Source organism: Macaca nemestrina, chromosome 16, assembly GCF_043159975.1.
Source record: "Macaca nemestrina isolate mMacNem1 chromosome 16, mMacNem.hap1, whole genome shotgun sequence".
In the NCBI taxonomy this organism is placed as follows: domain Eukaryota; kingdom Metazoa; phylum Chordata; class Mammalia; order Primates; family Cercopithecidae; genus Macaca; species Macaca nemestrina.
This window is the reverse complement of record NC_092140.1, coordinates 18,482,015-18,496,829: the sequence shown is the minus strand read 5'-3', so window position 1 is coordinate 18,496,829 and position 14,815 is coordinate 18,482,015. Positions and strand designations below refer to the sequence as shown.

The 14,815-nt window shown below is 44.4% G+C and overlaps 1 protein-coding gene across 6 annotated transcripts in view; it reads right to left on the bottom strand.

Annotated features, from left to right (window-relative positions):
* The window catches only part of LOC105477329 (ATP binding cassette subfamily C member 4 (PEL blood group)), a 291,482-nt gene that overhangs the window by 180,599 nt on the left and 96,068 nt on the right, over positions 1–14,815 (bottom strand). For all 6 annotated transcript variants that reach the window (XM_011733804.3, XM_011733811.3, XM_011733832.3 and 3 more), the window contains 2 exons: positions 13,984–14,109; positions 12,713–12,962 (listed from right to left, as the gene is read on the bottom strand). In XM_011733804.3, the coding sequence (XP_011732106.2) occupies positions 12,713–12,962; positions 13,984–14,109 (376 nt within the window). The remainder of the gene's footprint in view (positions 1–12,712; positions 12,963–13,983; positions 14,110–14,815) is intronic.

Genomic DNA, 14,815 nt, shown 5'->3' with positions numbered 1-14,815 from the left:
GCAGGAATAGCCCAATCTCTTGCTTATTGCTATTTTCCATACTAGTTAGCAACTACACAATGCAATTTAACTGAATAAAACAAAGTCCTGCTAACCATAACAAACCTAACATAATTATATGTAGGAAAACTCCCTTTTGCTCCTCAAATGGTAGGTATAACTCAATGAGAGAAGCTACAGTGGCTTAGAAACAGAATAAACAACCTAGATCACCCCCACCCCATCCAAAATTTTGTAGATGTGGCAAAAGCTGTCAGCTCTCCTCAAAATCTGCTCTCATTTTCTGTGATTAACAAAACTCCCAATTTTTAGCCAATGCACAGCAGCCTTGAACAAGGACCACTCTCTCCAGCCCCTAACGCAGTTAGATGTAGTCACATGACTTAAGTTCAGCCCAACAGAAAGTGACAACGTCCAGGAAACTTCCTATACCCCAATGTCCAGTCCTTGGAAGCTGCCTGGACAACTTCCCCTCCAAAATCCAGGTGGTGAAACTCAATGGCCAATGTGATGGTATTAAGAGGTATTTAGGCCATGAGAGCTCCTCCCTCATAAATGGCATTAAGGACCCTGTAAAGGAGGCTTTGGGCAGTAGGCAGCCCTCTAAGCCCATCCACCTTCTGCCCTTTAAGGACACAGCATTCCTCTCATCTGGAATATGCAGCATCAAGGCACCATCTACAAGCAGAGAGCAGGTCACTAGAAAACTGAACCTGCCGGTGCCTTGATCTTGGACTTCCCAGCCTCCAGAGTGGTGAGAATTTCTGTTTTTCATATATTACCCAAGCTGTAATTTATGTTTACCCATCATAAACAGACTAAGACACCCCCAATAAAGATAAAGTCATAACCTCAGGACCTCAAAAGTTGACTGTATTTGGAAATAGGAGTGTTACGGATCTAATTAGTGAAGACGAAGTCATACTGGAAAAGGGAGGACCCTAAATCTCACATGATCAGTATCTTTCTAAGACAAGAAGAGAGAGACAGAGAGAGACACAAGGGCAGAAAACAATCAAGTGATTAGGACACAGACGAGACGGATGCAGCTGCAATCCAAGGACTGCCAGCAACCACTGGAAGCTCAAAGCGGCAAAGAAGGATTCTCCCCTGCAGGCTTCAGAAGGAGCCTGGCACTGCTGACGCTGTGATTTCAGACCTCCAGCCTCCAGAATCATGAGAGGCTCAATTTCCATTGTTTTCAGTCACTGTGTTTGTGGTACTTTGTTCCAGCAGCCCTCGCAAACTCACAAGAAAACTTATGAGGATTTTGCATGAGAAAAATAAACCACCTTGTATAAATGGCTATTACACGGGTATTCTGCAAACACTGGCAACTCTGAAGCAACTGAAATAAGCATGGAACATGTTTGAGACAGAGAAAACAACACTTAAATAAGTCATCTACTACTCTAAAATTTGTCAACATCCTTTGAGTCCTTAAAATTTTTGTCTGTCACTTCACATTTGACTGCAATGTCACTTCAAAAGAACAAAAACTGAAAATGAAAACCTTCTTCCATGCAGGAAAAGAAAGATACTTCTATATAGGAAAAGAAAAAAGTCAGTATTTCTCTCAAAGACCCAGCAAGCAGAAGATGCTGTCTGTTCTTCTGCTCCCTCACTATCCACCCACCAGCCTTACTGAGAGCCGACTTAGGAGTGGGCACTGCTGGTTCTCCCTGCACAAGCCCATGACTGGCATGGCAGAGAGGGCAGACAGATGCTGGCCTGAAGATTCTGCTGTAGGCTTAACCACAGCATCTCTGCTTCCTCCTCCCATACCACCTATTCCATGGTCAATGAGATAACAATCTGGGCCTAATTTGCCACACTTCACTATTCCTCAAGAAATGACCCAGTTGGGCCAGGCGTGGTGGCTCATGCCTGTAATCACAGCACTCCGGGAGGCTGAAGTGGGCAGATCACTTGAGGTCAGGAGTTCAAGACCAGCCTGGCCAACATGGCGAAACCCCATCTCTACTAAAAATATAAAAATTAGCCGCGCTTGATGGCACACGCCTGTAGTCCTAGTTACGTGGAATGCTGAGGTATGAGAATCGCTTGAACCCGGGAGGCGGAAGTTGCAGTGAGCTGAGATTGCACCACTGCACTCCAGACTGGGCAATAGAGCAAGACCCTGTCAAAAAAAAGGAAGGAAGGAAGGAAGGAAAGGAAGGAAAGGAAGGGAGGGTGGGAAAAGACCAGACCCAATTTCACAAGTTTACTGACCGGCAATCATGTGTGATACTGACGCAGTGTTTTCACTGGTCCCTTCTCCAACATCCCCCATCAAAACCAACCGTTCCCAAACACTACTCCCTAAGGATCTTCTGAAAACACCTCTGATAATGGACACCATGCTTCAAACTCTTCCATGGCCCAGCAGCACTGACATTCACACTCCCAAAGTGATTCCCTGAGTATTAATCCCACCCTGTCCTTCAGGGTCCACCTCAAAAACTAATCCTGCCGGGAACCAGCTCAGGGTGGCCACAGCTGGTACTGAAACTGAGTTATGTACAGGGCAGAGATGCGTCCCCCATCCTGCACTTACAAACACACTCATCTGCATGAAACTGCACTGCACTCGGGGTCAGCTCTTCACAGATACATGCTACGGCCAGAAACCGACTGTATGATTGGCTTAAATTATTCAAGCCATCAGCCACGTCAGCACAGCAACAAGCAAAAGGCTATACATCTTCTTAATCTTGTCTAGACAGAATAAAATTCTGATTTTAGCTGAAGTGTACGACCAAGACATCAAATTCAATATTCTGTACATGCGTGTGAGAACAGAAGCTCCCCACCTTCAAAATAAAAAATTATCCACAGAGTAAACCTACTAAGCACTGGTCAATATACAATAGATCTGAGTGGAGAAAGACATGATAATAGTTTGGTGGTTAAATGAGACTCCACTCAACACATGAATGGCTTGTGAAGATGCTGCAGGGGCTGGCTGGACTTTCTCTAGTCACTCAGGAGGATGAAAAAGCTGAAATGACATTGCCAATACAGCAATGAGGTGCATCCCCAGAACAGTTCACTTGCAGAAGTATCAGACGGCAGAACTGAAGTCAAAGAGATTGACTTCAGAGTGGATGGTTGGCAAAAACTGGAGCAGCTTTGTGAACAATAAAACCTCAGAGACACGTTTTACTGGATGTGGAAGTCATTGAAGACTTTCAGTGCTTTGCTGTGAAGATAAGATCTCTTAAAATCCTATTGGACTTGCTTAAAGCCAAAACCATCAATCCTTTCCTTAATAAAAGAAAAACAGACGGAACTTCTTGGACCTAAAATCTTCACAATAAAACCTTCATTTTCTGTACATGGAAAAAAGGAAATGGAAAAGTATGAGTAAGAAAGACAACAGATTAAAGACTTAAATGTAAAACCTAAAACCCTAAAAAACCCTAGAAGAAAACCTAAGCAATACCATTCAGGACATAGGCATGGGCAAAGACTTCACGACTAAAACACCAAAAACAATGGTAACAAAGCCAAAATTGACAAATGGGATCTAATTAAACTAAAGAGCTTCTCCACAGCAAAAGAAACTATCATCAGAGTGAACAGGCAACCTACAGAGTGGAAGAAAATTTTTGCAATCTACCCATCTGACAAAGGGCTAATATCCAGAATCTACAAGGAACTTAAACAAATTTACAAGAAAAAAAAAAAACCCATCAAAAAGTGAGCAAAGGATATGAACAGACATTTCTCAAAAGAAGACATGTATGCAGCCAACAAACATATGAAAAAAAGCTCATTATCACTGGTCATTAGAGAAATTCAAATCAAAACCACAAGGAGATACCATCTCAGGCCAGTTAGAATGGTGATCATTAAAAAGTCAGGAAACAACAGATGCTGGAGAGGATGTGGACAAATAGGAACAGTTTTACACTGTTGCTGGGAGTGTAAATTAGTTCAACCATTGTGGAAGACAATGTGGTGATTCCTCAAGGAACTAGAACCAGAAATACCATTTGACCCAGCCATCCCATTACTGGGGATATACCTAAAGGATTATAAATCATTCTACTATAAAGACACATGCACGTATATGTTTACCACAACACTATTTACAACAGCAAAGACTGGGAACCAACCCAAATGTCCATCAGTGACAGACTGGATTAAGAAAATGTGGCACATATACACCATGGAATACTATACAGCCGTAAAAAAGGATGAGTTTGTGTCCTTTGTAGGGACATGGATGCAGGTGGAAACCATCATTCTCAGCAAACTATCGCAAGAACAGAAAACCAAACAGTGCATGTTCTCACTCGTAGGTGGGAACTGAACAATGAGATAACTTGGACTCGAGAAGGGGAACATCACACACCAGGGCCTATTATGGGGAGGGGGGAGGGATTGCATTGGTAGTTATACCTGATGTAAATGACGAGTTGATGGATGCTGACAAGTTAATGGGTGCAGCACACCAACATGGCACAAGTATACATATGTAACAAACCTGCACGCTGTGCACATGTACCCTAGAACTTAAAGTATAATAATAAAAAAAAAATGTGGTATATATACACTGTAGAATACTATGCAGTCATAAAAAAAGGATGAGTTCATGTCCTTTACAGAGACTTGGATGAAGCTGGAAACCATCATTCTCAGCAAACTAACACAGGAACAGAAAACCAAACACCGCATGTTCTCACTCTTAAGTGGGAGTTGAACAATGAGAACACATGGACACAGGGAGGGGAACATCACATACCGGGGCCTGTCAGAGGGTGAGGGGGAAGGGGAGGGAGAGCATTAGGACAAATACCCAATGCACGTGGGGCTTAAAACCTAGATGATGAGTTGATGGGTGCAGCAAACCACCATGGCACATGTATACCTACATAACAAACCTGCACATTCTGCACGTGTCCCAGAACTTAAAGTATAATAAAAACATTAAAATAAAAATATAAAAATATTTTTAAAAAAGAAATTTAACAACACAATGTTTTCTAAACTCTATGTGTCTGCCAAGCTCTGGTCTATCTACGGTCAAGGCTCACTTAGTTCCGATCGGTATATCGGGCAGACCTATTCCTCCTCTCCTGAAGCCATTTTTCACCTTCTCATTGTTCATTAACACATCCACATGAGAGGCAAGGAAGAAAAGTGAACATTGGATCAATTCATTACACTCATCATTTACAACCTCCATTTTTAGAGAAATAGGAAAGGAGGCAGAACCAGGCAGACCCCATCAGTGGGTCTTGTAGCAAACACCTGCACAGTTCTAAAGTATCCCAGTCTTCAAAGCCAAATTCACCCCTAAATCTGGTCTTCTTCTAGTATTCCATATTTCAGTGAACCCAGGTAAAAAGATTTTGCAGCCATAAGAACAAAAGTAGCCCCAATCCCTCCTTCTGACTAATCCCTCCTCTAGCCCCACACGCAAATAAGGATATGCTCCCAATGGCTTTCAAATCTATCCAAGGCTCTCTACTTGGCCTGAGTCCAAATCACATCATCCTCTTCCTGGACTGCTTGCTGCATCAGCCTCCTGGCGTATCTCCCTGCCTCTACTCTGGGCCCCCAATGCATTCCCAGACTGCAGCCAGGGTGAATTTAAAATATGTGGATTTTCTTGAACATTAAGAGCTTTCTCACATAATTACCCCCAGGGAAATGCAGGGCATCAGCCTCCTGGCTGCCCCAAGCCCCTCCCTTTCCCAAACCCTTCCCCATCTCTCTCCACTACCACACACACAATGCTGCAGGCTATTTCTTGAGCCTTCACAGGAAGCCCTACACCTCCACAATGGCATCGGCATCTCTACCAAAGCACCTCATGGCATCTCGGACATTGCCTTCCAAAGACAATGACACACGAGCACTGATTTTAATTCTGTGGTTATTTATTAATCCCCGCTTGCTGATTCCCAGGAGGAAATTCCCAGCAGGAAGGACTTCTGTGCATTGGCTTACCATTGTATCTAAGCATTTATCACAGTGCCAGCTTAAGCCAGGGGCTCAATTACATTGTGGAGTCAATGACTAAGTGAATGAATAAATTCCAAACTTAACCCCCAAAAGCCTAGCATAGACCAAGACAGGTGTCCATGTGCTTCCTCTCAATTGATTTTAGTCTTAAGTGATCCTGATGTCATTTATATTTGCTACACATAGTTTGACCTCGTGTGCTTTTTTTTTTTTTTTTTTTTTTTGAGACGGAGTCTCGCTTTGTCGCCCAGGCTGGAGTGCAGTGGCCGGATCTCAGCTCACTGCAAGCTCCGCCTCCCGGGTTTACGCCATTCTCCTGCCTCAGCCTCCCGAGTAGCTGGGACTACAGGCGCCCACCACCTCGCCCGGCTAGTTTTTTTGTATTTTTTAGTAGAGACGGGGTTTCACCATATTAGCCAGGATGGTCTCGATCTCCTGACCTCGTGATCCGCCCGTCTCGGCCTCCCAAAGTGCTGGGATTACAGGCTTGAGCCACCGCGCCCGGCCTCGTGTGCTTTTTTATCACACAACTAGGGCAAGGTTTCCCAAAGACAGCATATTTTCAGGGACACGAGGACACTTTCTAAAGATATTGGGCTGAGCGCAGCGGCTCACACCTGTAATCCCAGCACTTTGGGAGGCCAATGCGGGCGGATCACGAGGTAAATAAATTGAGACCATCCTGACCAACAGAGTGAAACCTCGTCTCTACTAAAAATACAAAAGTTAGCTGGGCGTGGTGGTGCACACCTGTAGCCCCAGCTACTCCGGAGGCTGAGGCAGGAGAATCACTTGAACCTGGAAGGCAGAGATTGCAGTAAGCTGAGATCGCACCACTGCACTCCCGCTTGGTGACAGAGCGAGACGCCGTCTCAAAACAACAAAACGAAAGATACTGGGCCCCAGCCAATGCCTGGTGAAGCAGAATCTCCAAGGTGTAATCATTTAGTTTTAATCAGTACATCAGGCAATTCTGATGAACTAGGGGACAAAATTTTAAATGGGTTACAGGAACCATCCAGGTTGAAAAAATACAGAGTTCTAAAGGCAGAAAAAAACAAATAAACAAGACAAAACAAAACCTCCAACAATGATTTCACCACCATGAAGGAGCTTAGCACACTAACACCAGCGCTTTCTTACCAGTCATGCCTGGCCATTTGTTTCTCCTTTACTGAAAATCACTACTGTTGAACTCTAGGCCCACCTTCCCACCAGAAACTATGTACGTGAGGGGAAATTAAGGTTTCCTGCCCAACTCAAAGATGCATCCTTTATCTGGACACAGAGTACCTTGCCAAAGTTAGCCACTGGAAAATGTAAAATTCCCAGCTGGTCAGTTTGTTTTACTGCATGCATACATCTATCTACATGAAGAGGAATTTCAAGCCTTAGACACAGGTGAGTTGCATTTTATTGGAAAACTAAAAATCAAAAATCTTAAGGATTTCTTCCCTAGCCGCATATTGGACCACAATTCCCTGAAAATTGTCTGCAGGACCCCTTTCATGCCACACTCTCTGATGTGTGACATAATTCAGCAGAGAACGACAGTCATCACTTCCCACTAAAATAATGCTCAGTTGTTAGGCCTTTTCCAAATCTCACAGATGTAATGAAGCTGGAGGCTGACTTCACTTACACATTTTCTGGGCGCCTGCAATGTATACGTAATATAAAGATGAATGAGGCATTGTGTCTGCCTTTTATACGTTCAGAGTTTAGGAAGGGAAAGAAATCTATAAACAAATGGCTTCAATAATAAGGGGAAAATGAGGACAAAGTCACCTGTGGAGATCCCAAAAGAAGAGATGAGGATTAAACAGTGTGTGATGGGCCAGGTGCGGCGGCTCATTCCTGTAATCCCAGCACTTTGGGATGCCAAGGCAGGTGGATCACTTGAGGTCAGGAATTTGAGACCAGCCTGGCCAGCGTGGTGAAACCTTGCCTCTACTGAAAATACAAAAATTAGCTGGACATGGTGGCTCATGCCTGTAACCCCAACTACTCAGGAGGCTGAGGCAGGAGAATTGCTTGAACCCGGGAAGTAGAGCTTGCAGTGAGCTGAGATCGTGCCACTGCACTCCAGCCTGCCTGACAGAGCGAGACTCGTCTCAAAAGAAGAAAAAAGACTATGTGATGGTTAATTTTATGTGTCAGCTTGGCTAGGCCACAGTCCCCAGATATTTGGTCAAATATGTCTGGATATCAATGGGAAAGTATTTTTCAGTTGAGATTAGCATTTAAATCTGTAGACTTTGAAGTCCTACATAATGTCAGTGGGCCTCACCTAATCAGTTGAAGGCATTTAAGAGAAAAAACACCTACAAAGAAAAGGGAATTCTGCCTCAAGACTGTCCTCCTCAGACTCAAGCTGCATCATCAGCTCTTCCCAGGGTCTCTGGCCTGCCAGCTGCCCTGCAGATTGTGGACTTACTTCACCTTCAAGTTGCGTGAGAAAATTTTATAAATCAATCTACTAATGTCTCTCTGCACGTACATACACGTGGGCCCTATCGGTTCTGCTTCTCTGGAGAACTCTGACTAATACAGATGGTTTTCTAAATAAGTGAGACAAAACAGGAAATGACCTCCAGACACTAAGTCCAATCCCCTTATTTAGAGACAAGAAAACCGAGGCCCAGAGAATTGGTGAGGACCCAAGGTCTGCGTCCCGCCCCACCACACTACCTGTCGGGGCTGCTCTTTGCCCCATTCTTTCCTATGGCTGCCCCACAGAAGTGACATCTGCATTCAGGTTATGCTGTGCATGTTGGGGTAAGATTGTACACTTTTTTTTTTTTTGAGATGGAGTCTCGCTCTGTCACCTAGGCTGGAGTGCAGTGGTATGATCTCAGCTCACTGCAACCTCCACCTCCCGGGTTCAAGCAATTCTCGTGCCTTGGCCTCCAGAGTAGATGGGATTACAGGTGCCTGCCACCATGCCCAGCTAATTTTTTTGTTGTTGTTGTATTTTCAGTAGAGGCAGGATTTCGCCATGCTGGCCAGGCTGGTCGAGAACTCCTGACCTCAAGTGATCCGCCCACCTTGGCCTCCCAAACTGCTGGGACGTGAGCCATGGCCGCACTTCTCAGACAGATGGACGGCCTGGGCTAAAGCCCTGGATCAGCCTTTTATTAACTGTTAAAACGTGGAGGTGCTATTCACCCTCCCCAGACTTCAGTTTCTTTATCTGTCATGTAGGAGTGATAGGGGAGTTACACAAGTAAAAGGAGTGAATATTCATAAGGCTCTTGGGCCCCTCCTTGTTACCTAGTAAGTACTCACCAGCTATTACCTGTTCATATAAAGCCCCATGGTCTTAATCTTAATCTTCATTTATCTCATAATGGCCAGGAAGACAGAGTAATTTTATTAACCAAGCAAGACTGTTTCTATTTCTCCACGTGGCCCAAGGAAAGTCCACTTGTTTCACCGCCTGAAAGCCAGTCAGGAGGCTCTTTTTTTTTTTTTTTTGGAGACAGAGTCTCACTCTGTCACCCAGACTACAGTGCAGTGACACAATCTCAGCTCACTGCAACCTCCACGTTTTGGGTTCAAGCAAGCCTGAGCCTCCTGAGGAGCTGGGATTACAGGCATGCACCACCATGCCTGACTAATTTTTGTATTTTTAGTAGAGACGGGATTTCACCATGTTGGCCAGGCTGTTCTCTAACTCCTGACCTCAAGTGATCCACCTGCCTCAGCCTCCCAAAGTGCTGCGATTATAGGTGTGAGCCACCCCACCCGGCCAGGAGGGTCTACATTTAATGTCAGACATGGCCCCTCTCTTACAAGAGCAGGTCGACCAAGTCCAGTGGGGTTTGAGATGCACAGAGGCACACACATAACAAGGCAGAGACTCCGATCCAGTCCACTCTGAAAAAGATCCAGCTCCCCAGAGCTGAGGACCCTCACAACCCCCTTGAACAGGGCCCGGTGTTCTGGGAATGTTCAACTCGAGTCTGCTTCCTCACTCAGCCTTCCTCTGGCTTATGGTACAGCCTGGACCACCTTGGGTCTGTATTGGGTCCCAGCCTTTTGCTATGGGTGCTGCTTCTGTCCATCCAGCATTTGGTGCCCATTATGTGTTCATCATCTCTGAGCTGCACCATACTGGCCTTGCTCAGCAGGAACAAAAGTACGACCAGGCTCCTGAGACCTGGCCGGAGGGCTTAGTAGCACTTGCTTAAATCAAGGACAGAAGGGAGGACACTCAAGCCACAAAGAGCCAAAGACCCCAAAGCAGAAACAGACATGAGTCATGTGCTGGGAAACACACAATGTGGCCAGGTGAGCTCTACACCTAGGGTTCAAAAATAGGACTCCACAGGAAACAGAGAACCTTTCAAGGTTTTTGGAGTAAGACTGGATGAGTAAAAGAACACTGAAGGAAATATCCCACACCAGAGGATACTAAGGCAGCAACATAGGTGATACGGTTTGGCTCTGTGTCCCCACCCAAATCTCAGCTTGAACTGCAATCCCCATAATCCTCACGTGTCAAGGGTGGGACCAGGTGGAGGTAACTGGATCATGGGGGCAGTTCCTCCATGCTGTTCTAGTGACAGTGAGTTCCCATGAGATCTGATGGTTTTATAAGCTCTGGCATTTCCCCTGCTTGCACTTCTCCTTCCTGCCGCCCTGTGAAGAAAGTGCCTGCTTCCCCTTCCACCATGACTGTAAGTTTCCTGAGGTCTCACCACCTATGCTGAACTGTGAGTCAATTAAAACTCTTTCCTTTACAAATTGCCCAGTCTCAGGAAGTTCTTTATAGCAATATAAAACAGACTAATACAACAGGCAACGTAATAATGGTTAAGAAATCATGGTTCTGAACAGATTCCCATCTCTAAGACAGGCAAACTCCTTAACCTATTATGGGAGCCAGTTTCATTCTCTGTAAAGTGGGGACACTAATGCTTATCTCCTTCAATTGTGAGGATAACATGAAATAACATGTAAAGGCTTCCAAGAGCCCTGGTTCACAGTACACACACCAGCGCCTGCAATCACAGTGAGGGGCAGCAACAGCAGTCAGAGAATTACAGCAGCACAATACACATGTGGCCCTTCCATCTGTAAAAGGTGTCCTGCACACTCAGAAAGACACTCTGGTCAAAGTATATTTCTAAGTTATTTCTTTCAAGATGCAAAAGCTGTAAGAAAAAAGTGTTACTGACCTGCATGGACCATCCCTTCACAGTGTTACCTGAAGCTGTTGTCAGAAAGAATGAGGATAAGAATTGACCTTGTATGGTCTGTTTTAGAGGTAATATTTTTTACGAAATACAAACTTGCTAATCAGTAGTGGGAGTCTGCCTATGAATAGCCACTATGCTCCAGCCTAGGTAACACAGCAAGATCTCTTCTTTAAAAAACAAACTTCATCATAAAAAAGAATCTTAGCTTTTATGATAATACCCACCCCACTCTCTCCCCAACCAAAAAAATAAAAATAAAAAATAATCACAGCCAGTGTCAGCTAAGTTCACTCGAGTCTGTCCCTGGGCATCCATCTCTATTAAGAACCAGGAATAAAACAAAGCAGATTTTTGAAAAGCTTAGACAGTCAAGGTCTTGCCAGGCCCTCTCACAAAGCCAATTTATTTTAATTTTCAACTTATTCATAAACACACAAATACTTGTGCATACATTATGTGCCAGGACCTTACCTTGGTGATATAAATTATTTGCCCCTGGCAATTTAGTGACAGCTACTGAGGAAAAGGTGATGGTGTGTAAAGTGGATGCTATGATTTGAATGGGCATGCCTACTCTAAATTCATAGGCTGGAACTTCACCCCAGGGTCAGTGTTAAGAGGTGGGGCCTCTAAGAGGTGATTAGGTCGCCACGGCAGAGCCCTCCTGATGGGGATTAGTGTCCTTACAGAAGGCTGGAGGGAACTAAACCAGTTTGTCCTTCTGTTTCTTCCACAATGTGAGGACACAGAGGTCCATCTGGGAAGCAGAGAATGGTCCTCACCAGACCAGACACCAATGCCAGAGCCTTAATCTTGGACTTCCCAGCCTCCGGAACTGTGAGAAATAAATGTCTAACATGTATAAATTAGCAAGTCTCAGGTATTTTGTTACAATGGTACAAACGGAGCAAGGCAGTAAGTAGAAATCAACCGACTGGAAAGAAAGAAGTCTGGTAGAGTTAGGTTCATCAACAGTAAGAAAAAAGTGAAAAGAGGATAGGAAAGAAACGGCAGAGATCCTAAAGGCATGCACAAAAATTAACAAGGAAAACATCTACAGAGGAAAGAACTTATTTTCAAACAGGGATAGCTAAGTGAAGTTGAGGCCATTCTTCCTGACCAAGAAGCAGGGACCTCCAGCAAGCTCTTTCCTTCCAGCCCACAGAAGAACCATACTCAACCCATACTCGCTACTTTCTCACTTGCGTTAACGTAACAGATGAAATCTATTTGCTTTTCCTCCTTTTAGACAGCTTAAACATTTTAATCACACCTGCCGTTACCACCTGCACATCAAAAGCCCTGTGCCACTGCTGTTTAGGTTGCTGCCAATAAATGATCACAATGCTTGCATTGTCTTTAGTGCGCTCTATCTAAGATAAGGAAGTACACACAACATTGTGGAATGGCAGCACGTTTTGGTTATGAAAGAGTTAAATGTCATTACACTGGAACATAGTGATGCTAAATAAAAGGAGATATCATTTCACCTCGAATGCACCTACAACTTTAAAATGGCATCTGATACCAACCTGGATTCTTCGGATGCTGATGATTGCCTCTGACACCTTCTCAATGGCTGCGGGGAAGAAGAGGGTGACCGTCAGCCGCACAGCCCCGTACAGTGTCACGGCCACGAATACGCGGCTGGCTGTGATCACGTTGCCGAGGAGCACGTAGGTGGTGAAAGTCACAAACACGATGATTTTGCTTGCACTGAAAAATGAGGCCAAATTCATCCCTCTGAGGTAGGAACTTCTCAGAATCTTGGAAATCTCCTTCCTGGAAGAGAGTACAGGTTTTTAAAAAAGCAGTGATGTCAGTCACACAAAGTGGCTCATGCCTGCAATCCCAGCATGTTGGGAGCTGAGGTGGATGAATTGTTTGAACCCAAGAGTTTGAGACCATCCTGGGCAATGACAACAACAAAAAGGGGCAAAGGTGAGAGGTGGCCAGGAACTACCCAGAAAATCATAAGAAGTACCAGGTGCTGGAATGCAACAACTAATCAAATATTTAATCCAAAGCCAGAAAAACATTTTTTTTTTTTTTTGAGATGGAGTTTCACTCTTGTCGCCCAGGCAATGGTGCGATCTCAGCTCACTGCAACCTCCTCCTCCTGGTTCAAGTGATTCTCCTGCCTCAGCCTCCCAAGTAGTGGGATTACAGGCAAGCGCCACCACGCCTAGTAAATTTTTTGTATTTTTACTACAGACAGGGTTTCACCATGTTGGCCAGGCTGGTCTCGAACTCCTGACCTCAGGTGATCCACCTGCCTCAGCCTCCCAAGGTTCTTGGATTACAGGCGTAAGCCACCATGCCCAGCTGCCCCCCAAAAATTCTAATAACACAAAGAACAACTAACAGTATTTCCATGCCTGTTTGGAATGAAAAATACTGATTGATAGAGTTTGGTCCAATATAGATATGCCCAGTCTCTATAACCTGTCCATTTGGCTGCATTAATATAAATCATAGTTTTATTTTAAACACCATTATTCTCAAATACTAACATCTTAGAATCGTTGTTGGGATTTGGGATATTCAGAAACATTTGGAATTTCACTTCTGTATTAGTAAGAAGCATACACATGCTTTCTGTTTAAGAACATGGTAAATGGAAAACCAAGTGAAAATAACATTCTCCACCATTCTACTTAACCCAACTGCCACACGTGGGGAGTGGGATGGATTGTACTGAACCTCCCATAATGTGAACACGTAGTAAAACTTCTAAAACCATTCAACAAGAATAGCAAATAGAAAAGTACAAAAATACGGTACAATGTATACAAAAACTTACTTTCTCAAATTGGTAACAAGATCTGAAAATGACTTTTCCCAGGCGTACATTTTTATTATCCTTATGCCAGTTATAACTTCATTCATGGTCCTGATCCTGGCATCCGTGAAAGTTGCAGTTTTACTCCTAAGGGGGACCAGACACGGGAGATGAGCCTGAGCGATCACAGCCTGCCCTTATCAGCGGCAGGCACAGGCAGGGACCCGCATCACATGGTTCCCTACAGCGCTTTTGCTTCCGTCAACACAGACAGGTCCTACTCAAAATACAAATAGAAAAAGACTTCGATTAGGAAGTCAACAATCTATCCCAACTCAATAAGTATTTTGGAGAATTTGTAATATCTGCTGAGGAAGACATGAAAATGAGTCAGATGTAATCTGTCCCCTGGAGGAGCTCACAGGTGGGCAGGGAAGGCAGAAAGGCCCCCGCGCCTGACAGTAACACAGTGGGTGGAGTGTACTAAAATGAGAATGAAGTGCTGGGGAGCAGAAAAGAAAGGGCTGTTTGTTAACTCCACTGGGAAAGAGGAGAGCCAAAAAAAAAGCTTCAGAGGACCGGGAGCATTTGAACGGGGCCTCAAAGGACAAGGACTGTTTCTCCAGATGGCAAAGAGGGGAAGGTCCAAGTAGAAAATACACCATAAGCAAAAGCATAAAACAAAGAACTCAATGCACTTCCAACAGTGGCTCCTCTCGATCCAGCTGACAACCTTGACAATGACTCATTTCCAATTCACTGGGACCTGCTTCAAGTCTAATTTATTTTATTATCATTAACCTCTTGACCAAAAGCTGTATTTTTTTTTTTTTTTTGGGACAGAGTCTCACTC